The 25,076-nt window shown below is 37.4% G+C and overlaps 1 protein-coding gene across 3 annotated transcripts in view; it reads left to right on the plus strand.

Moving 5' to 3' along the window:
• SKAP2 (src kinase associated phosphoprotein 2) overlaps nucleotides 1-25,076 on the plus strand; it is a 122,137-nt gene that overhangs the window by 85,156 nt on the left and 11,905 nt on the right. The window contains exons 10-12 of one of the 3 annotated variants that reach the window (XM_054190158.1): nucleotides 961-1,182; nucleotides 17,667-17,735; nucleotides 24,345-24,457. In XM_054190158.1, coding sequence (XP_054046133.1) covers nucleotides 961-1,182; nucleotides 17,667-17,735; nucleotides 24,345-24,457 — 404 coding nt within the window. The remainder of the gene's footprint in view (nucleotides 1-960; nucleotides 1,183-17,666; nucleotides 17,736-24,344; nucleotides 24,458-25,076) is intronic. The other 2 variants (XM_054190159.1, XM_054190160.1) reach the window with 2 other exon arrangements.

Here is a 25,076-nt window from a genome sequence, read left to right on the forward strand (position 1 = left end):
CAGTGTTTTTTATATCAGCATTTCATCAGTAAATTAATCCAGTTCATGATGCAGTACGTTTTGTAATATTGGGTTTGATATTTGAATAAAGAGTGTTTGGATAAAAAAAAGAATATGGAAATTTTTACACAGTTTTGGAAATTGGGAATTTTTGAGAACTGTTGCAGTAATCAGAACTGACTGATGCTGTATTCTCTAGCTATCACATTGCCTAGCTATTTTTTTTTTTCTCCCGCTTGTGCCAGGAGACAGTGTAGATGAGTTTTGCAGGCAAGAGCTGAATAGCTTCAAACCAGTATCCAGAGCCTATTTAATAGGCTAATATTAGCCTATTAAAAGTATAGATTTCAGTGGAATTCAATTTGTACTGCCTTCTGGCAGGAGGAGTGGGTTGATAGTTGGAGGGGGTACAAGGAGAGGTGGGAAAACTAATCTTTTGATCTGTTAAGTTGCTTTCTTCTTTAATAACGCATACAAATTCATATTTACCATAGAAGTATCTTTTTCCTGGTCCTCAGTATTAGTCAGGGTTTTACTGTGGTTATTCGGGGAGAGTCAAAAGCATCAGAACTGCCGAAGATTTCCCAACTTGTAAAACCTTCCTTGCAAGATTCTTCAGGAAAAGAAAGCTTTATACTGTTTTGAACAAACAAAGGTGTTGTCTTTCTGATTTTTAATAAAACATGGAGGAAAACTTGGTTAAGTCAATAAAGGCCCATTTTAGCTTAATTAGCTATTTATTTTCTACCTTAGTACACTCTGTATAATTTTGCAATTCACAGCTGGATATTATAAGCTGTAACATAAAATAACTTCTAAAACTGTAGTACTAAGTAACTGTGTGTGTAGACCTACCTAGATGCATGGAGTTTCTAGCTTAGTGGTGTTTTAAACAATGGAGTGGTTCTTGTCACAAAAGAGAACACTTCCTGGCTTTAAACATGTTGTCATCTGTTACAGCCCTTGAAGACCAAATTTTTTCATTAACTCGAGGTTTTGGTGACATAATTTTTAAGGTCCTTCAGTATTGTCTTCTGTGGTTTCCCATCTGTGTGGAGGACATACCCAAACCTGCAGTGCTAACTACTGCCTGCCACCTTGATCCTTTCTACTACCTCAACTCAGTTTGTGTACTGGCTACAACTCACTTGCACAATAGGAGAAAAGAGGTATTAAGCTCAGGTAACATGTTTACCTTAATTTAGAGGTGTTAATCTAAGCTAACATGCTTATCTTAATTTTCATTCTTGTGTTGTCTTTTTTTCTTCTGTCCTTTTTCTGCTCGCAAACTTGCATTGTAGCAGTAGTTCTCATGGCCTACAGTATAGTTTCCATTAACGTGATTCTAAAAAAAAAAACGTTTGGTTCTTACTTTGGTGGTGCTTAGTTGGGGCATGGAGATAAAAAACTGCCCTTACAGAATGGCTAAGGTTGGAAATCCCGAAGCAATGTGACATGGCACAAGGCTGGCATTGTTGGTTTTGTGCCATCTATTCTCAGCTTGTCCATAATACAGAGAACTTTTGGGTGCGAGAGAGGTAAGGATGGTGAAATTCAGTGCTGTGGTGATCTCTAACCCAGCCAATACAACTTGCATCAGTTCTTAGTTTGCTGTAAATTAAATTTGAGGACTGATTCAGTCTCTGATTGGGCAAAGGATCATGGGAATGGAAAGCTTGCTTTTGTCTTTTGATTCCCGCTGTCACTCCGCTGCCAAACAGTTTAGTCAAGCCCAGGTATCTGGCCAGTAATTCTGTTCTGCAGTGTAGTTGGAAGCTTAGCTAGGGAAACTCTGTAACTAAGGTAAAGCTCAGGGAAAGGTAAGAAATGTCTTAAATTTTATGCAGTAGGAAGTGTGCTAACACAAAGGAACACTTTTAAATTTGTTTAGTTATTTTAAATTAAGTCTTTTAAATAGTTTAAAAATCATATTGCTGCTGTTTCAGCACTTATTTCTGACATTTGAGTATGAAGGTAGGGAATTTCTATCTTCTATCTCTATTTTATATTTGTCTCTTTAAGCAGGTTTGTTGCTTTAATTTTTTCTAATGGTTAACCTCTGCAGTTAAGCAGCATAACTTAATGCCATCCTCATCCTCTTTTGTTGCTCAATTGCTTGAGCTTTGAAGAAGCAAATGGGTTTTATGATGTACCCTTTTCATGAGTACGGAGGGGGAAAAGAAGAACGTGATCTCTGATTTACCCCTTCTTGGGAGGAAGGAAGTAATGATTATGTAGTGGGGTTCGAGTGTAAGCTTGATTTGTCACTCATGAACACCGACTCATAGCAAATATTTGTGTTCTCAAAATGTAGTGTCAGATGTATTGACTTTTTGGCACTAGAAGTGAAGATTTCACACTGCTCTGTTAATGAAAATGCCTTTTCAGAAGACCTTTGCTTATTTTAGTGTTTTCAATATATCACAGTCAGGGTCCATGGGACCAACTTAGTGTTTGGCGTCAAGCAGTCCCAAGTTATGGATTACAACTGTATAATCAGTTCCTAAACCTAGTAAGCTAAAATGAAGAAACTATTAATTAGTCATTGTAAACCAGAGCAGTAGGTTTATGCCATCAGAGACACATGTGATTATACAATCTGAGACATTACTTGTGATCATTGCTGTTAAGTCAGTATGTTACATATCCTGGTATATTTTCCAAATTCCTCCCAGCATTTGTTGTTTGCCTCAAGTAGTTAGGGAATTCTTTACTTCTTGTCCACAGAAGTTGTATATAAAGCTGATGTGCTATCAATTTTTTTATTTTTTCCACAGAAAGAATTCTAGGTGCTTTTAATTAGTAAATGAAGTGATTTCAAAGTATAAAGTATAAGTAAGATCTGGAATATTTGAAGCTGAAAATACCAGATGTAAGACCAGCATTTTTGAGGACAGTACTAAAGATGATTTTCTAAAGTAATTACTGAAAGTGTTTTGAATAATTTCCATTAAAACATCTTTCAGATTCAAGAACACAGCACAGGATTTTTTTCCTTTTGAAGTAGTGAGGATAGTTCATTCTTCAAAACAATTTTTTTCAAAGATTGGATCTCAGTGTTGTTAAGAAATTGTATTTTTCACTTGTTTAGCCATTACATTCTTTTTATATAGACAGTATTTTTGCCCATAATACCTTGCTGATAGGTGAAGTACCAGAATAAGGAGAAGAGGGTGCTATGGGGCTTGCTCAGTTTGCTGTAAATAAAAAGCAATTAAAATAATACAAGAAAAGCAGATATAAGCTACCTTTTGGTGTCAAGGAATACTGAGGACTTTTTTTTCTGTCCAAGATGCGTGGTTTTGTTGTCTTGATCACTGCGATTTGGGGTCTACTAAGTGTCTTTGATTATATGCCAGACAGGAAAATCACTGAAAAACAACTTCTTTCAACTGGATATTGCTGAATCCCACCTGCTAGGAAATGGAGCTGTGTCTGAGTTCTTTGTCACTCTGGGTTTTGAGGCAGTACTCCTATGGGATTTATATGTACCATAGAGTTCCTTCAGTTAGTACTAAATGCTCACAAGATATGGAGTTATGAATCCAGACAACTTTTTGTATTTAAAGACATTGCATCCAGAAGGTGGTTAGGAATTTAATACCTGGACCTCAGCTTCTGTTTGCCACAAGAGCTTGGACTTTATCTTCAATTAATGTAATCCTACATCTAAAAAGGGAACACTTTCTTTCTATTTATGTTAGGTGTCAGCAATGGAAGAGGAGGTAAGACAATCTGGTGTAGCTGAAAAGAATGAGATGCCCATTGAGTGGGAAGTGGCAAGTCTTTGAGAGGAAAGAGAAGGTTGACAAGCTTTTCTGTGTTTCTTGTGAAGTGAATATAAAGTGGTGGTCTGTGAACAACATGAGGCCCATAGCGGTCAAGAAGCCTACTGTCCATGACACATTTCAACCCCTACCCTCCCCATCACACACACGTTTGCAAATATGCAAGTGAGGAGGCCAGTAAAAATGCAATAATAACGGAGTATTCATGTTTTGTCTGACTTGCATGTGAAGGGTATATTCACTGGTTGAACTTGGGGTGGGGTTGTCTACTGAGAAATACTCTTAAAAAGAGTATTCTTTATTTAGTAATATACTTCTGCTGCAGGAAATTTGTTCAGCTATGAAATTCAAAATAGTTAATTACAATATCTACAGTAAATGGAAGCTGTGTACTGTTAAGTTTAGTCATTTATTCTTCTCTCTGAACTGCATGCAGGAATTCATAGTTTTCAGACATTTAACTTCATAAGCTTCAGAGTTTACAAGTGGAGAAAATAGAAGTGACCTTCCTGAAATTGTGGTCAACTATAATAATAAATTAAGCGAGTTCATGTTGGAAAACTGTGTTTATCAAAATCTTTGGTTATCAAAGGCTGAATTTTATTTCTGTGTTTCAGAGTTTTAAAAAAAAACCAAAAATACCCTAAAGCCAAATCAGACAAAAAACACCCCACCCTACCAATAAACCAGGAATAGATTGTTAAATCTGCATTGTCTGTTGGCATTTTGAAGCTTGCTTACTTAAAATTAGAAGGCATCACTTAATAATATCTAAAAAGGAAGTATTTTTAATCGTGCACTTTCATGTTTAAATAACTCTTTTAAAAACTAATTAGCACACAAATCTTTGAAAGGAATTTACTTATTGAAATAAGGTATTGCAAAGTATTGCAAGCTTTTATTGCAAGTACTGATCAATCGTTTTTTATATAATTTTCTGTGCACCGTCACTAAACAATGTTTGACACTATTGATTTGTAAAACCAATCTGATGTGAACAGTATGTGACAGAAGTTATTTGTTCTTAAGAGATAGAATCCTGTCTCAGAAAAGCTTGTCATCCTAGCAAGTAAAAAATCACACAAAGTAATTTTACTTGTATCATAGTTTTTTCAGTTTTGACTCTGTTTCTGACAGCCTTGTTTATGCAGGCATGTCTTCAATGGGTTATGGACACAAAGTTCCTTCTTTTGAAAGCAAAGTAGTTTTCTTTGGTAGCACTGTTTTTATCTAATTAAGCAGCAGTGCAATAATTCTAATTCAAAGCATTCAGAAGAAATGTCTTGGTATGCGAGATAGTTTATTAACCATAAATTTGAGGAATTGCTGTAGTTTAGCAAGTTCAAAGCAAAATGTCAATTGTATTATGTATATTTATGAAAATAGAAATGTTGGGCTTGCTCTACTGCTTGAGTATAACTGTGATGAATACTATATAGATAGATCAAGGAACCTTTACTTTTTGAATTTGTGACGAATGACTGCATATCAGGCTATTAAAACCATTAGGTAGAGTTTTTTGAGAAACAAGAGCAACCAGAGGTTATACGGTGCCTCAGGCTATCGCTTCTCAACTTTTCTGGTTTCCACGAGGTAGCTATTACAGAACCATAATTTATACAACTGGATTCTCAAATAAGACCCGGCAAGGTGGGCTTTAAAGGCTGAATTAATCACTCTGTTACTGTAGATACAAATCTCTTATTTGAATTTTTCAGCCTTAAGAAAGGCATCAGCATAAATCCTTCTGTATATGTCTTTTCCTCTCAGTGTGCTTTTTATCTGCTACTCTCTTTCCTTCCCACTCGCCTCAAAATGGAGAAATGAGCCAAGCAAAATGTTACTAATTAACCAGAGCTTCATGAATTTTGCTGGCTGTATGCATGTATACCTGATTTGTGTGTTCCAGTGTACAGTGCTTGCAATGGACGTTATATTTAGTTTACGCGTATACAAGGAAGGCAACATAGGAAAAGGCCGCCTGTTCCCTTGTCTAGGCTGCTCTTCCCTGGGCTGGGTAGGAGTCTTTGAAAGCAGCAGCTCCTAGGAAAGGAAAATGGTCAGCAAGGTACGGCTTCTGGACCATACAGTGGACCAGGCAGAGAGGGCAAGATGCAGCCCTAAAGTTGAGAGAGGGATGCTCCAGGGAAGTGCAGGCTGCAGGTACACAGATAAGCTGCAGCGAAGGGAAGAACGTTTTCTTAAGAAGCCAGAAAAGACTCAGGAAAGTTTTTGGCAAGGCAGTGAAATTTGAATTGGACAGCAAGGTGGGAGGAAAATTTTCTTATCCAGAAAAAGGGGATGGTTGGCACAGGGGATATTTTGTTTTGATCCTGTTTTTGAAGTCTGCTTTTTCCTAGCAGATCTTGATTTCTTCCACCTGAAAACTCCGAGTTTGTGTTCTAATTAAAGCTAGTTTAAAATCTTGGGAACTTTCAATATCCTTAAGGAAGAGGTTCGAGCACTTCCGTCTTTGGTTTCTGGAAGGGTTTTGTCTTAGCAGGCTGCAACCGTTATTCTGTCCTTAAATCTTGAAGGCAACAGTGAGTAAAACTGGCAATTAAAGGAAGGAATCTCATTTTCAAAACAAAGCCACTGCCTACAGAAAAGCCTCTGGATCCTAGCATGCATGAGTGTCATCCTTCCACTGATCCAAAATATACTAACTGAAACTATACTTGCTTCCATACCTGTCTCAAATTTATTTCCTTAAGAAGTGAGGCATCTCCATTACTAAATGTTGAATAGTGGTCTCACATAATTCAATAAACAGAATTTCAAGATGGATACGATTTTGTCATAGTTTCCATAAGGGTCATGAGACCCAGTTTCTGGTTAAACTGCCTAACTCAGCCCTAGTAAGTGGTGGTTCCTACAGTGCGTGGTGTGGGCCTCTGGTGTGTCCCTGGCATCACAGCTGGGCAATCCAAAGTACCGGCTGCGAGGGAATTCAAGTACTGTAGGAATCTGGGGGCTCTGGAGTTTTCTGAGATGCCGCTGTATGTCAATCCCACCATAACATGGTGAGCTGCTTGGGGAGCAGCTGTCACCTCCAGCTTATGAACTATTTCCAGATCCCTGCTGTCCTGCCACATCTCTCTGAGCTGCATCGCTGTATGTGGCATGTAGGGCTAGTAAGATCCAGAGTTGCTAGTCCCACTGTGGACCTAACGTATGAGAATGGTGGAACAGGGCAGTATTTGTAGAAATGAATGGGGAATACTACCCAAAACATGGTATGTGTAAGCAGTCTGCGTTGCAGCTGTAATTTTCCTGCTTATTTCTGATTTAACTTGATTTTTCTTTACTAGTGAATCATAACAAGAATATTTACATTTGCTTTATTTAATTATTTAAGCTGGAGAGAGGATTTAGCATAGCTGACATAATTTAATTTGATGGCATGGGCCATAAACAGTGGAAAGAGGCAGTGGTGTGGGTTTGCTACTTTTCCTGAAAGTACCCAAAGGGTGAAAGCTGCTGAATTTTTTTTTTTTGTCAATGTGCAGTTAATGATCAACACAGAGAATGCAAAAATGTCTTGGTAGAACATTTTTTAAAAAGTTATAAGAGAAGCATCTGGGAGCCAGACTTTTCTTGTGGAAACATGCCAGCGACTGTATTGTGTTTCCTTTCACTAAAGTGAACTACGCTGAAGTGCCTTGTCTTCTGTCCCTTTTTCGAGTAAGTTCATTTCTGGAATCAGACTATAAATTTGAATACTTTTACCCTGCAGATTATTAAAGGATATTATGTGGTTTAAACAAGATGCTTTCTTTATGAATCCTATGTATGTAAATATTATGTCAAGTCACATTTGTCACAATTAGGGATACGTAGTTTTCAGAAATGGCTTTTAAATTTCAATCTTGCTGCTGATCAACAAGTATGGGAAACTTTACTTGACATTTACAGACTTCTTTTCTGTGTATCATATAAATTTAAGCCTGAGAAATATAACCCCTGCACATGGTTGTCAAATAACACTGCAGTACAGAGTTATACAGTATAGATTAGTTAATTGAATATTTGATCGCTAGATGTATTTACATAGAGAACTATTTATATTTTCTATGTAGATTTTAATAGCCACCACATTTATTCTAGCAAAACATTTTAATAATAAGGTTTATAAAATGTCATGTTGAACACTTAGACTATTTACATAACGAAGAGCTATTATGGGTTGAGAGAACAAACAAATTTATTTTAGTTACAGTGAATTCACATAAATCTTTATTATATTTATATATAAGAATGTACTTATGTGCATGCCACACGTATTTAGGCAAGCAATCTCTAGCGCAAATTCCTGTGAACCTACAATACAACCACAGAATCAACTTCAAAATCATTTTTTGTTTTGTCCCTTTGAGCTACTAATTTGCATTCTGTCCAATAATTGCAACTACTTTTTTGGGAAGATGTGAGAGGAGACAGAGGAAGGAGCATTTTTTGTTAATCAGCTAAGTAATCAGATGAGCTTGTAGAAACATTTAAACCCCAGAAACTTTCCTTTACATTCTTGAGGCCTGTTAAGAGCAGTATCTTAAAATACTTTATTCCTTCTTAAAATGTTTAAGCGTGGTTTTAGGTAAGATGCCTTTTGCCTTGATTTTGCATGCCAAATTTGAGGCTTTAGGAACATTTTTAGAAAGTGGAGCCAAAGTTGTGCTTCTTTTTGGAAGCTAACATGAAAGTGGAAGTTGTTATCTAATCTTTTGATCAAAAAAATATAGGCAAGATTTTAAAAAGTGCCTAGTCAAACTTAAGGAGTTTGTAAGGAGCTGGATTCTGAAGTCGCTTATGAAATTCTCACCTTGTTTGTTGGCCCATCAATTAATCTTTTGTTTTCTGAGTTTAATATATTCTGACCAGTTCACTCAGCATATAGCATTAGACAATTCCAAGAAACTTGATTTCTGAAAACAAATCCTGGAAATAGTGACTTTAATTGTGAATACAAAGTGTCTGTGAATATAAAAATGGAAAAAGAATGAATGAGTTTCTAGAAGTAGATCTCTCTGTAATTTCTTTTATTCTTCATTATAATTATTGTGTGCATATCCACGATTGAACTTGCTTGTGATGACCTTTATCTTTTCTCTTGAGAAGAATTACTATCATCAGGTCTTTCTTCATGAGGAAATAAAAAGGTCAGCGCAAACCCCATCCCTTATTTCTATGCAGTGCACATTGCACTTTGGCATATTTGTATTGAATTTTATTAATAATAATTAGATCATTTTGTTAAAGAAATTTTAGTGTTCCAAAATTAGACATTCTAAATGTTCTTTTCTGGTATGTACTCCTGCTTTTCCTGCCTTTTTTCTACCTCCTCTCCTCTGAAGCTTGCTATTGGTGTAACTAATATTTTACATACTTCTGCTCCTCCTAATCCTGTCAGACTAGCTGATTTTTTTCCTTCTTTAACCTTAAATTGGCAAACTTTTAATTCTTTTGCATCTATGTTTGTCTAAGAAAAAAGAGAATGTAGAGAACGTAAAGTTGTTGCTTTTTAAATTTATTTATTGGAGATTTTAAATTATTTGTTGTTTGGAAGACTAGTGCGAGGAACTGCACAACTAAGTTGATTCAGCTGTCACTCTAAACTTTACTGGAGGTTGTTCATTTGCAAGGAGAGCTCCAAGCAGGCACTCCAAGCATGAAGCTGAGTTCATGAAATCTAAATATATTCATAACTAAACTCGGAATGGCCTGTACCTCTGTGGATTATTCAGTTATCCTAATGAATATATTCTGTTCTGTCTATTCAGGTGATCGAGCATGTTTTTCCTCCCATTGTGATACTTCACTCTTAAAGCCTGAAGGGCCTTACGAAGCCCTGGAAACAGCAACTTTCATACTAACAGCCCTGTGTGTTTGTTAAATGAACAAAATCTGTGGGGTCTAAAGGCAATATAGTCTTTATACGAATTGGTTGTGTCTACAGAAAGGGGCAAGGGCAGGGAAGCAAGGATACTGGGACACTTGGTACTGGGGAAAGGAAAGAAAAAGAAAGAGGAAAGGTGCTAACATATATTCAGGTGTCAACAAGTAGGGAAGGTAAGTAAAGCAAAGCATGCTTCTACATTTCCTGGAAACTTGGTAATATGCACAGTAGAGTGAGAAGATCCACTTTGCAACAGCTGTGGACGACCTTGCCAACAATACTCAACTTCCTGTCTTGTGTCAGAGCAACTGTGTTCCTCTAAGGACAAAGATGTGTTCTTTGATCACTTAGTCTTTGCACATTCTGCCCTAAAACATTATAAAAAATATTTTCTGCTAGAAAAATCTTTTGTTCCTTGTTTTTTCCAATAAACAAGTGAGAAGTCATATAGTATCTTCCTGCTTTTAAAAACATGTTTTTTCAATCCATTGCCCTAGTATAGTTCATGTGGATGGGTCTGTGTGCAATAATATAGGAGAAATGCAGTGTCTTTTTCACAGATGTATTTAGAGATTTTGTTTCTCAAACACTTCTCCAAACTTACTCATTTCTCTCTAGTACTTCAGTCTGTTATTATTCTTCATAGCAATAGTTATATGATCCAAACAACATTCTTCCGCAAAGACCAGAGAATGGCAGCCGTTAAGTGTGTTTTTTATTTGCCCCTCATGGGACTGGGATTTTTTTTTTTTGTATACTTCACTCTTCAGTTTAGTAAATGCTGTAACTCCAAAATGCTTTTGCTAGGAAGGGAATGTTATATCTGCTTTTTGGTTTTGATTAAGCCAAACCATAACATATGCTTAGATTCACTGGGTGGTGTCACAGGAAGGTTGTTTTAAGAGAGATTTTTTTTTTTTCCTCCAGAAAATGGCTAAGTGACATTTCAGGACTCCAGTATCACTTCCTTTCCTTCTCACCTCCTCTTCCTGCAGCATTGATCCTGAATTACTTTATAACAAAATCTACTAATCTTTTCTGTGAGGACGAAGAGGTAACTTTTCCAAGGCCTTCTCAATAGGAAGCAGTACTTCACTTTTCGCTGAGATGGCTGGTTTGGTTATTCAGGCTGCTTACACAATTAGAAGTAATGGTGGCACACAGTAGCACCTTTTCAAGATACAAGAACTGGAGCTGAGGGGTGAAAAACATGCAGGATTTCTCAAGGAATTCAGAAAACCTCACATCTGGAGACTTGGCAAGATCTGGACAAAACTGAGTCATTCGAGCTAATCCTGTCCTATAAAGTCATTAACTTCAGCTGTCTCATATGCGAACTATTAAAATGCACAGACCCCTATAAACTGCTGCTGAATAGCTTAGTATGGAGTACCAAAAGCGGCCAAATTTTGTTTCCTAGAAACTTGATCAAACTTTCAGAGTTAAAGCAGGGTGTTAGACTAAGCAATTTCCACAGGTCACTTCTCTCCCAAAGTATTTCATGATTCTAGCGTTTTCACTTTGTACAGCCAATGCTATTTATTCGAGGCCATTGGGGGGTCAGTAGCTTGTCAATAGCAATAACAGGCTTCTGTTACTGTCCACTGGTAGGACGGAGCGGTGTGTATACTCAACCTTGGTTACTTTGGAAGTTAAATAATGGTTGTTTTGAAAGAGCCTATTAAAACTTGCACAAAAAAAGTGTTAGTTGGGGGTCCCATCCAGTTTATCTGGTAGTATATTTTAAAGAAAACCTTTGCCTCCATAGAATCATAGAATAGTTCAGGTTGGAAGGGATCTTTAAATGTTATCTAGTCCAACCTCCCCTGCAGTGAGCAGGGACATCTTCAACTAGATCCGGTGGCTCAGAGCCCCATCCAACCTGACCTTAAATGATTGCAGGGATGGGGCATCTACCACCTCTCTGGGCAGCCTCTTCCAGTGTTTCACCATCCTCATGGTAAAGAAATTTCTTCCTTCTATCTAGTCTAAATCTACCCTCTTTTAGTTTAAAGCCATTACCCCTTGTCCTATTGCAACAGGCCCTGCTATAAAGTTTTTCCCCATCTTCCCTGTAGGCCCCCTTTAAGTACTGAAAGGTCGCAATAAGGTCTCCCTGAAGCTTTCTCTTCTCTAGGCTGAACTCATCCTGTCCTCAAAGGAGAGGGGCTCTATCCCTCTGATTATTTTTGTGGTCCTCCTCTGGACCTGCTCCAACAGGTCCATCTATGTCCTGTGCTGAGGGCTCCAGAGCTGGATGCAGAACCACCTTGGAATCAGATGTGGATCACCTGTGTTGGAAGGAATTGGGTCTAGGAATTGGCATGGGTTCTGTCCTCAACTAAAAAGAAATCATCTAAGTGTGCATAATATTTTTCATTAAAATGTATTTTTATATACAACATATATAACCTGGAGATCTCTTTCTGTATTCTGCTTGAATGCAATTCTGTATTGTCTGCTTCCCATTGTATTTCTGAGCATGGTGGTGACCTTTTATTCAAATGCAGCTTCTGATTATACTTTGATGTTACCTCCTCTACAATCCCAGTGTTCTGCCTGTGTCTGGGTGACCCATTTCTGTGTGTGTCTCCTCTGCCTATGTTGTAGAAATCGTTTTTTTCACTCAAGCTTGTCATGCAGGAATATAAATTCTCTGTTTGAGCCATTGGGTGGTAACTAGCTGACCCACAGAAGTAGGAATAAAACAAGAATTGTCCTCTCTTCTGTCATGGTAAGAAATTCTTATGTTTATAATCCCTTCTGTAAATAGCAACCAGTTTGTGTCCCACTTCTGTCATCCTGGAGGCATCCTGGTACAGTCAGATGGAGCTTTAATAAAATAATGGTCTGTCTCCTCCTCTCTGACGCTTCCCAGATCTCACACCGTAGCTAGAGAATAGCACCTTCAGCAGCTTTTTCCAAGCTGTTTCATTTGTTTACAGAGTGCACCAGAGTGCTACTGGGAATGCAGGGTGAAATGTCAGGAGGTTGTGTCTAAATCTTCCAGTCATCTGCAATGCCCAGGAGGAACTGGTGGAAAGGGACAGATCTGTGGGAATATTGGAGGATTATCAAAGCTAGAGTTTTGCTTCTTGGATTTGGACATCTCTCTCTACAGAATGAGTGGATCCGAGTCTAAAGAAGAGGCCAGAAAGGAAAGTCCCTGCCATTATAAGTACACACACCAAGTCAAATAAGCCTAGGATTGAGCAATGCATGGAGGATTTCTGGGATATCAATCTGTTTAAGCTAAAACCCGGCAAGAGTTTGGATGAAGTGTATAGGCATGTACAGGTGTGTATATAGTGAGAATACTGCAGAGGACCCCCTTCCCATGGCTTGGGAGTACTGTCCTCTCATAAGGTAGCCTGCTGGCCCTGCATAAATTCTTATTCCTTTGACCCCAGATAGTCTGTAGCCCTCACTACTAACACTAGCAGAGGGTGTTAGTTTGGCCAAATTATAAAAAGTATTTTATTCTTAAATTTTGCATGTTTATTGTTCCTTCTTTGGAATTCCCAAATGCTTCTCTAAAGAAATAATCGTGTTTATAAAAAAAGCCAGTTCTCACTAATTTTTTTTTTAAAAATTACATAGCTGGATTGATTTATGTTCCTTATTAGAGTAATAACCTATCTGTTATAGGGTTAGGTCAATTCATAAAACTATAAATCTGAGAGAGAAAAGGTCTTGATTCTTTCCCACAGTAAGCATTTATTCATGTTTGAAAGTTCTTGTTTACATTTGTGCAGAGTAATTATTTGGTATGAGAAAAGCATTGCGGAGGAATAATACTCTTGGTGTTACCATGCCATTGTATCTTTTACTTTTTCTTGCACAAAGCAGTATAGACCCACGATGTTCAGTGTCAGCAGAGTTCTTCCTGTACACACCTTGTTTGCACTCATCTGTCATCCCTGCTGAGTACAATAATAGAGACACTGTGATTTTTTTTTAATTGATTATTTAATAATAGAAGTATTTTTGTGGGGGTCTGTCTTACAAGACCTGTTTGTATGCTTATAACCTTCTGACACCACAGTGAGATTTCAAATGAAGACATATTAATGTGCATTACAGGCGCGTGATTGCTTGTATCCTTATGAAATAAGATGAAAAATTAGTTCACTGCAGTAGTTTTTATCTGAACTGATCAAAACATCTTCCAATGATTATTCTAACAATATGTGATTGGAATAACAACTTTACATGTTGTACAGTTCCATGCTGCAGCTGAGAGGCATGTAAATACAAGCTGCTTATTTGCAAGAAGCTTCCAGATTTGCAATATGATTGCTATGGAAACCACACAATGAAAACCGTATAACCATCTGTGTGGTTTGGTAGATTTTGCTGCATAGCTGAGCTGTTTTTGTTTACTGTTATTAAAGTGTTGAATAGAATATATTAACCCACAAACTGGGATTATCCAAGGTATAAACTAGTATTGTGCAATGACAATCTGTCAGAGGCTAGAAGACACTAGAATACCAATGAATAATGGCATTAAATTTTAGAGTCTAATGTAAAAAGATGGTTAAGTAATGTGTTAGTAGAGGAAACTGCTAAGTTTATGCATATTTATTATGAAGATACCACATTCCATTGAAGGAATGCACTGTTCAAGCCAAACTCTTATCCATTTTATACTGAAATAATCTGACTTTTTCCCCCCTTCCCCCTTAAGAAAAAGAAATTGAAAGAAAAATAATCAATGTGTTAATGTAAAAATCTCAGCTAGTGTAGAATACATTGTTCACTTTTTAAATTGTGTGATTATTTTTCTGTTTTTTCTTCAGACTGCAAATTAAATAAATAAATTATTTTCAACAGCTTTCATGGACTAACTGAAAAAACCCCTAAACAAATATAGTTCGTTCCTTGTTGCATTGTCACCACAAGAATTTTGTAGGTTGTTTGCCATTACAGTTTCTGAGTACCAGCAGAGTATGGAAAATAACCTGTATCTCAAGGGTTCTTTGGATCAACAGCTCTAGAAGACTTCAGTGGTCTGATTGGTGTTGATTAGTCTCATTTTGACATAGTGAGAAGGTGGAGAGTATTTTTTCACTACAGGGGGAGCGATGGCATAAAGAAGAGATCCAGAGGAAACATTTTACCAGATTATTTTAAAGGTCTACATGACTTGTCTTACACACTATCTTAGTAATACAGAAGGACTTCTGCTATATTTTTTATTTTAATTTTTCATCTTTTGACTGTATTCCATGTTGCAACACAAATTTGAGTATGTTGCATCTGATGATAACTGTAATTCCTGGGGTAATTGAGGTTGCTGTGTTTAAAGGACATCTCCAGCACATAGTTATTGCTTCAGGACATAATACCATAAAAGACTAGTAAGAACCATAGGTTCTTTTTTAACACCCAAAGCCAAGCTCATTACATCTGCTCCACTGTGAGCATGATTGCATTAGCAAGTAGTGTGGACTTTTTGCAACAGATTCATAAAGTACAAGTTTGTGCCGAGGACCTGATGTTTGCACTGTGCATGTTTCAGAAGGGGTTCCCTGTGGAGTCACTTTAGTCTGGTTCCATGACTGAATGCCCATTAGCAGCTGGACCATGTTCAGTGTGCTTCTGGAGTGCCTTTTCCAGTCTAATTGCACCTGAAAGTTTGTCCTGTCCGTGACAACTCTGTAGTGCAAAGCAAAGTGTGATAAGTGGGGATGGTTGGGATCCAAACCAATATGCTCATATGGACAGCCTTTGTTTGAATTTGGGACCTTTTCAGTATTCAAATAACCTTGGTTCAGACACTTTCTCATCTTCAGATATGGATCTGGTGAACTCCTGTGTCTAGGAAATACATTTTTCAGGAAGGGGAATGCATATGTTCTAGTTTTTTCCTTGAAACCGCAGTGCAATCTACATGTATTCAACTGTACCTTATGAAAAAATCTCTTCAAACCTCCTCTGCTGTTTTACTTCAGTTGAAATACCCTCTATTAAATTCAGTCCTCAGTTTAAGCTAGTCTGATGACCATGACAGTGATAGAGTTAAAATCCACAGTACATTCAACACATCAATTGATGTAGGTCCAAGCATTCAGTAACATGTAATATCAACATTTATTTAACCAGTATATAATTCTCTGTGTGTTGGATGAAACTAAGTTGTTCTGGGAAAAGGGAGCAATCCTAGAAAAAGTTTCTGACAATGGGATAGTACTACCTGTGAGTGGTGTAGTAGTGGTAGGGGAGACACAGAATGACAGTGCCTCCTAGTGCTCCGGACAGCACATAGAGATGTATTTTTGCCATTTATGCTCCAAATGGGAGTGCTTAAAATAAACAAATGAGTGTACTTGGAAATGTGCAACAAGTGTTATGCCAAGTTGGGGAACACATTTGAATGCAGTAAATAGTTTAGAGTGTTTTGTGTTGTACCACAGCTTCAGATTTTCCCCATTCTATTGTTTGGTTGTGGTTTTGTTTTTTCTTCTGTCTTGGCTTAAATAATAGTTTATATTCATCTCAACCAGATTTTTAGCTAGTGAAGAGTCATAGAGCAAAAACTCTTGCTGGCTTAGTAGGGCAGAATTTCAAAGCTCTTTGTAGAGTGAACCTCATGATGTAATTGTAATATTTGTAGGACTGCGTATATATGTTAGCAGCAATTATGCATACTCATTTCAACAGGTCTACTCTTGTGCTTTAAACATCTGTTTTAATGTTTGCAGGAACAGTCTTGTGGATAGATTAAATTTTTACAAGGCTAAAAATCCTTTGAACTGTTGATATAAAATTCACTTTGTCAAAGTAGATAGGCAATTACATAAAAGTTGCACGATAAGGAACATTTTAAAAGCTGTGAGTTCTGTACCTGTTGTCTGTCATTAATAAAATATCAAAATTAGCTGCTGAAATGTGTGCCTTAAAAAGAAGCATGAATATCTGTATAAGATGTGATGAGTAGCAAAGCCAAATAGTTTAAATATATTAAAAGTCCAATTCTTGTCTGAGAAGTGGGTTTATCAATATACCTTTTCCTCATTCAGTACAGCAGCTTGTCAGTTTTGATATACTGTAAAGGCCAAGATAAATCTGTTTCTACTTTCTTATGAACCTAAAGAAAGAATACAGCTAAAACCCCTCATAGTTTGTTCCATTTTCTGCCTCATCAACAGACTGTGAAATGTGAGGAGCAGATCATATGTCCCTGTGTTGAGTGGAGTTGGGGATTTACTAAAGTGAGGGTGTGGGGATGAGAGAGTTCCCCGTCGGTGCAGGACAAGGAGCACGGAGCACGTCTTTCGAAATTGCCTGTGGGGATTTCAGAGCGATCCAAGCCTGCTAGCCAGAAAACATGCTTCAGAGCTGATCACTGCCAGGCTTTCTTTTTTCTTGTTTCCTAAACTTGCACTAAGTTATTTGATACGGTCTGGCTTGCTTAAAACCGTGGTCAGGCGCAGCAGGCAGGGGCACTGAATGCACAGCATCTGTAGTGGCTGTGGTCCCATCATGCAGGTGTCCAGCTAGTGTGTGTGTCTGACAGTGTTGAAGGTAAGATGTCCTCTGCCTTCTCTCAAGGCATGTCCGTATGTCCATACTTCTCTTAAGGACTTCTGAATTCTTGCATGGGCTGGGGATACTTTTTCAATCCTCAGTTTCCCTTTCTTTGTCCCGGCAAGAAATGTACGTAGCAGAATAGAAGCCTCGTTCTAATTGTCTCAGAATGACTGAAAAACAGCAGAACCGCAGCATTACCGCACTCGGAGCAGAGTGAAAAGGGAAACAGATGTTCACAACTGAGATTTTGAAAGAAAACTCTTGGAGTGTTTGGATGGGTGGGGGAAACCACAGAAATAACAACGTTCCAACTTCTGTATGAATGCAAAATAGTAAACAGGGCTTATGATCTGGAAATGTAGAGTGTGACTTTCAGAATGATGCGGGCTGTAATTCCTGTCAGCTGAGGTGTCCCTTCAGAGTTTCATTTGCAGTTATGTGTTTTGCAGAAGAACGTGTTCCTTCAAAGGCTGAAGTGTCAAGAAAACTGAGCCAGGAGAAAGTTACCACTGTTTCAGGTAATTAAAATCTTTCCTCTTTATTTTGTGTATGCACTTTCTTTTTACCTTTGTTTTCTTGTCTCTTCCCTTTGCTGTTTTAAAATAATGTTTTCATAGCCCTGTAAAGCTGTCTTTTTCAGCTGGGTATTTGATGGCAGCAAAACTGCTTAGCACCACTTAGGATGCATGAAAACCACTTGAGAAGGATTTATAAAGTAAGCCAATTTATACAAGGTATTCCTTCCTGAATTACTTTGTAATGACTCAATTAGCTTTCATTTCTGCACAAAGGAGATTTAGTTGCATAAATTAGCTTATCATCATTGAGGAAGTGTCACTGCTAAAGGACAGTTTATAGATACAACATGCAGTTGCTGTCAAACCTATAAGAATGTAATATAGACATCTGTGTATACTTTGTGCTTGAGCAGAACAGACTTCTGCCATTCAGAGACTAACAGGGGACAACAAGTTGCCCAAGGGACTGGCAATGTAGACGTCTCTGAAAAGGTCAACTTGACACAGGCTCTGACAATCGACCCAAAGCTCTGTCTTCTTTGATAAAAATCAGATAAACTTAAGACCACTAATTGATCTGCAGCCTGTTTAAATGTTGGCCATGCATATCTTCATTGCATATGATTACCACAGAAAGCAAATGAATTGGGTAAGAAATGCCAGAGTCCGGTGACAGCAGCATAAAAATTGGAAAAGGACACAAATGCCCAGAAAGGCTGTGAAGGATATTCTCTCAGCTTTAGCTTGGCAAGCTGCCCTTGTGCTAATTATCTCTGGGACTGGAAAAATAACTGCAAACACCATGTAAAGTCACATGGCCAGACAACTTTTCTTGACAGAAAGGTATTTCCAGTTATGCTTAAAAACAAGATATATATGTGCTTCAAGGGCACAGACCTTTAGATAAACTATTGGTCATTTGACACAGCAAGTAGAGAAGACTTGCTTCTTATCAGACCTTACACCTTTTTGAGATCTGCTGCATTGTAACTGTGACCTGCACTGACATGCAATCTGGCTCTCCTTCCCCCATCGTACATAATACACATAATTCTTTCAGGGCTGTCAAGGAAAGGGTGGGCAAGAAGAGTTCCTTTAGGAAGTAGCTCTGCAGTGCTCTTCCTGTTGCAACATGTGGAGAGGAAACAGAGGCCTGATTTCCTGACCCATACAGGAAAGCAGGAACAGGTTGCTGTGAGGAGTTTTGGGTTGCTTTTCTTGGAAAGGAAACAAGAGCCAAGTCATCAGATGCTGTTAGCATTGTGCTCTGCTAAAAACATGTGTAAACCAACATGACTCATTACAGTCTTAATATTTAGTACTCATTTAGACATTACCGTAATTATAAGAGTGTGTTGTCATAATGGAGCATGGGGTCAATCCAATTATAAAGTTGCCAACAGCATTTTTTTTTGTGCTAATGTACTTTCCTGAAGTTCTGAATGATCTTACATCTAAGAAATCAAAACCTAAGCACCTTCATTTTTGAAAAGTTTCAACTGCTATGATAACAGTCTTATCAGTCTTACCAACCCTGTGTAATGTCCTTGAAAATACCATAACAGTTCTCCCCACATATTAGATTCATTTCAAGCAATAATTTTCTGATCCGATCTTAGTTAACTATTCAACGCTGGAAATTTGTTTGACTTTTAGGGCTGAGTTGACACGAGTGTTTCTGATAGGCATCACATCATAAACATCTAACCTGACTCAACAGTATTTAATGATTTTCCACACAAACAGTGCATATATTCTTAAATTTAATTTATTCCTAGCTTTACTAAACCTGAATTTCACAGAAAATATTCTGCAAATTGTCTATGAGCTCAGCCTGATAAATGCAAAAAACCTTTCTTTTTTCCTATTCTTTTCTTCCCGTTAACTTACTTCTACTTCAATTAATGTGCAGACTTGAGTTCTTTTTGCTCCCTGATGCTGACTGTTGCTGCTGGATAGCTTTATATTAATTGCTAGTGACCTAATTATTTAAAAATACCAAAGCATTGAAGAGTTTCAGGTATATAATATGGCTTGCTGGGTCTTTTTTGCTACCACTATCTACCCGTTATCATTTCCACAATCACTATTTCACTGAGTGTCATGTTCTGGGCTGTCTCAGTGTAAATACCTTGATTTTAGACTAAGGATCTACAGGGCAATAGGAGAAGGGAAGTGAGAAAGATTATACTGAACAGATTGGGCTAGATTAGAGGTTGAGTCCAAATAAATACACTACAATTATTTTGCCCTTCTTTCATAATTTTCCTGGCATGTGGGAAAAACGGCAAGTAAGTAACAGGCATTCTTTGCTGTTTAGGACATCATCAGAACAAACAAATAACTATGTTCTTTAACGGGTTGCATCTCATCTGGGCAATGCGAATCAACACTAAGTCTAAATTACTTGTGTAAGACAGAGTCATTCTGGTAGCATTAATTTTGAACTTCACCTGTCTTTCTATCTTTAAGCCTTCAGTATGGTAAATATTGAGAACATCATCACTGAAAGGAGATACACTAATTTTCCAGAAGTTTACCTCTTTCAAATATTCAGTAGCCCAGACTAGTAATCTTCAAATCTGATGCTACAAACTTTTGACGAATCTGATCAAGAGGCAAGGAATATGAATCAGAATGGCAGACTGTTTAACATCCTGGGCAGTGGACCATGGTGGTGAAAGGAAAACCTACACACGTATTCCTTCATTCCCCAAGCAATGTGTAAACACATAACAGAACTGCTGGCTCTAAGTCACTACCGTGGTAGGGTTTGCTAACTTAGATAACACCAATGTTAAAACGGAAGATCAGTGGAAATCAGTCACAGCCACATTTATTCTAATGTTTTAAGTAGTGCATTCACATATTTGGGCTGTAATTCCTGTTTTTGTTTTGGTCAGTTTAGTTTTTTGCCAGGCTCGTACTCAGAAATGGCAAGTGACAAAATTGGCACAAGAGAAGGGGCAGGTTTGGAACTGCCTGCAGTTAGATTGTCTTAGGCTGCAATGGGACAGCACGCTTAAATCCCTCTGAAATATGTACTCTTAATCTGGTTTTCCAGGTTTTATTTTTTTTTCTGTCTATTGAGGCTGTTAGAATATTCCTATAATTATTTTTCCCCTTAAGTAATCCATGGGCATTCTTAAGTTTTAAACATATTTGAAGTGTATGCTTGAGTGATATACTTGTCAGGTTTTTTTTAACTGAACTGTTCACCTTTCTTCAAGCATGTATTGTCAGGTGCCAGTATTTTTCAGTGAAATAAGCAGTCTGAGCCTACGGTCAGGAAAGCTGGCAGCTGTTGCTGTTTGATCTGTCAAATGAACTCTGAAATGTTTTCATCGGTATATTGGACAAAAATATCTGTTGTTCCTATTACTGTTACTGGAAAAACAGAGATGGCAGAAGAAAACCATGAGGAATTCTTTGTGGGAGAGTTTTGGAAACTGCTGTATGGCTGTTCATCCAGATAGCTGTCCTGGAACAAAAGAAGTATGTCCTGGAGAAACAACCTATCCAAAATCCTGCTCACCCGTTTCTTGTGACTGGTAATATTAAAAGCAGCGGGTAGGCAAAACCAAACTGCTTTCTACCCTCTGCTATGCATTTTATTTTATTTTTTTTTAAATCATGTCTTATTCATATTTATGGCCTAAGTGACCATGCCTTCGAAATACAACACACTTTAGTTTAGCAATTATGTCATTATAGTATTCTTAAGGCACAAAACATTTCACACTGTATAAGAATAGAGTGTAATTCTGACAGGGTAATGCCAGCAAATCAATATCTTTTGAATTTGAACTCTAATGGGCACATAAGTTCTTGATGCTAAATCCACCAGCTGTTTTCAGGTATTACATGTGTTTAAGTAGCTCCACATGATTTCATTACCATATAAATACCAAATTCCTTTACCCAGGTCTCCTGGTTTTGTTTTATTCAGTTCTTCAGAGACAATCAAATGAAATTTGGCAGGGTCCTCTCTAACTGAAAGAGGGACTGAAGTAAGAAAGAATGGGCTTGTGTTTTGCAGAGGGTTTTGTAGCTTTTTTTTTTTTTCTACCTCTGTGTTTGTGAAGCACTATGAATTGTCTGATGAAGCATTTTGCCCTTTAGATGACTCTGAAATTAAATTTATGATTAGCTGTTACGCATGTGTAGTTGCACTTACAGAATTTGGAGAAACTTGAGCTGGTGGGTATAAGAGGGGACTTTGAGATTAAAACTTGTTGGAAGATCAGCATAGTTGTTCACAAACTTACACTGGCACTTTCTCTCCCTATTTTTCATTTCTGTGCTCCTGGTATACTGGTATATGGTTTTCCAAGAAATGTGGCTTTCTGATTCAAACAACTCTGCCTGATCTTGAACTCGCAAATGAGAACACAGAGCCGTGCTTAGTCTTTGGGCAACATCTTCACTGTTGCAATAAGTTTATTTTAAAATGCATCTTTTCCAGAATTGCCGTGTTATTAGTTGAGTTGCTTTTCCACTTTAAGTCTTAATTAAATGCTCATGATGAACATCTAGGGAGAGATGTGTCTCACCCGCTGTAGGATCTCTTCTGCTGCTGTGGTTCCCCATGTAACTCCCATTAGCGTTAACATGAGTTACTTCAGGCACATAAAGGTAAGATCAGACCTCGAAGTGATAAAAGTCAGTGTGAAAAGTCATGATTCATTTCAGTGCAATTCTGAAGTCCTGATTAATGTATTTTAAACCAAACGATTAAGACAACTGCTGAAAGATTTGAAAGGTGGGATGTACTGAAATAGTTCTTTTAGTTTTTTCTCACATGGGCTTACATTATCTTTTATGAGATAAAGCAGGGAAGTGTGATCAGTGCAGTATCAAAAGACTGAGGAGAGATTCTGATTTAATATTTATCAGAAGTTAATTTGGCGCTAACCTGCGTTACTGTTTATGATTGTCTAATGCTAAATTGCTGAATAATGAGCTGACAAATAGGGAGGGCCAAAGTTTGGAGGTGCAACATTTCAAACTGATTCCGCCTTCCTCTTGAAATTATTCTGTCTATGCATTTTACAATAACCAAATCTCTTATTCCTGAATGGTTGGGAATTTTTATATACGTATATATTGGTGCTTGTGGTGTGCGGACAGAATTTGTGCACTGGTAGTCAGAACGCCCCCTAGTGCTATATAGCAAGTGGTAGCTACTGATCACCAGTTTATGGAAAATGAAATGGTGGCTACCTTACACAGCAGCTTTAAATTCAAGGTTGTGAATATTTAGCCTTATGACAGTATTGCCATCAAAACGAGATAGCACAGAACACAGACTGAGATGAATAAATAGAAAACAATCTCTTCTTGCTCATACAAAGAGTATTAAAATTAAAATCTAGGTATTTGTCAAAATAGGGAAAACCACAAGTTGAATACTGCTGTATTTCTTTATAGCATGACACTTTCTCTCGCTTGATACTTGATATTTTAGCAGGATTTTTTCAGTAATAAAATGAACCAATCATGATTAAATTGTAAACTATAAATAATGGCGTGGAGTGCTAACGACATGCAAATGTAACTGGTATATGTTGGAATAACCAGCAAGCCTGCTGTTCAAGGATCATATAACAAAACTAAGATGACAGCCTTGATCCAGCCAGTTCAGTGATATTTATGTTATCAGAATTAGAAGATAGCTTTCCAGTGATGTAAATTATTAGTACATATACATTCTGTCTGGTTAGTGTATACATAATGTAACTGGTCATCTTAGTGGTATTGCTTACATTCTTTTTGCATTAACTCATCACACTCCATTCTCATGGAATTAAAAACAGGAAATAGTTTGCAGTGTAACAGAAGCACCCAGTGTATTTAACCGTGTGTAAGCACTGTGTTTCAATAGATGTACTCTGTATTGTAAGTGTATGACAAAGCATTTATTACTGTGTTATTGCCGTATTACAGAGCAAAGAGTGCTAAATAATCAATCAGTTAATGGTCTGTATGGCAGCTCGAACACAGCACATCCATTGTGCTTATGCTGTTAGAGGGATGAGTTTATGACTGTAGTGTAGTTGCATGTTTAGCCAGAGCTTAATGTCCTAAACTGGAGCTGACACAAATATTTTTAAAATGCAGCTTCAGCAACAGTTTCCAAGTTCTCCCATATTTCAGAAGGAACAATCAAGGATTATCTCAAAGGTTCTCAGAGAAGTTATTTAGTTTTGTTGGAACAGAAGAGGGAGGGGGAGCATATCACAAAATACTTATTTTGGCTTCCTTTCACAGATTATTATTAATTCTAGCAATTTTATCAGTTTCAAGTTGAGATACAAATATGGCTTGCTGGAAGTATATTAGTAGAGGAAAACTAGCTGCTTTAAGTTGCAGCTGGAAATGCTTTGAAAAACCTGTAGCTACATGTCTTTAAGTGATAGAACTTGCCAGTGATGGGCTCGCATATTAAACTTGTTTTCCACTTGCTTTTGTGGTATGAAGGAGCTGTTTCTATAAAGAGGAGTAAGAAATGTGTGCTGATAAATTACTTTGTAGTATCGAGAGATTTCAAGAGTAACTTTAGTCCCTCAGTCTTTGTCCTTTAGTAATTAGATGCCGTTTTCTTTGCAGATAGCAAAAATACCGATTACGCCAATTTCTATCAAGGTTTGTGGGACTGCACAGGAGATGTACCTGATGAGTTGACATTTAAACGTGGTGACGTTATCTACATTCTCAGCAAGGTACGGGATGCTACTGGGGCTACATAGCTGTAAAAAGAGAGCCATGGCAGAAGGGCACATTCCCACAGTTCTATGGGGGGAAATTGGCACTCCCTTTCAGATCCTTTGTTTGCAATCAGATATTCACTGCAATTAATTATTTTGTCAAATGAACTATAATCACATTTAAAACACAGCCGTATAACAGGAATTAACTTAAAAGCATGTTTATTTACTTGTTAAATCTTGGCTACCATTTGTTAACTGATTTAACGGGAGACAATGTGCTTTCTGCTTGTAAAAGTTAACCTTGTAGAATTTTAAATTATCTTGTATGTTATGTTTTTGTTTCCTGTTTTATATTCCTGACTATGCTGATTCTGACTTTTTGGGCATCTTGCTACAGAAGATGCTTTGTTTTTTCGAACTATGCTTTCATCTTTGTATGTATATTGTAATTGTTCTGACAGCTCAGATTGCAAATTTGTGTACAGATTTGGGCAATTTTTAATTTACTGCTTTCCTACTTGCAAAGCAAATGATAAATATAATTCCTCTCATCTAAAGTGATGATAAGCAGTATAAGCATGAAATTTTTTTCTACTTTAATGTTGGTTAATTTTCCTAATTTTCCTTAACA

This window comes from Rissa tridactyla, chromosome 2, assembly GCF_028500815.1.
Source record: "Rissa tridactyla isolate bRisTri1 chromosome 2, bRisTri1.patW.cur.20221130, whole genome shotgun sequence".
NCBI classification, from domain to species: domain Eukaryota; kingdom Metazoa; phylum Chordata; class Aves; order Charadriiformes; family Laridae; genus Rissa; species Rissa tridactyla.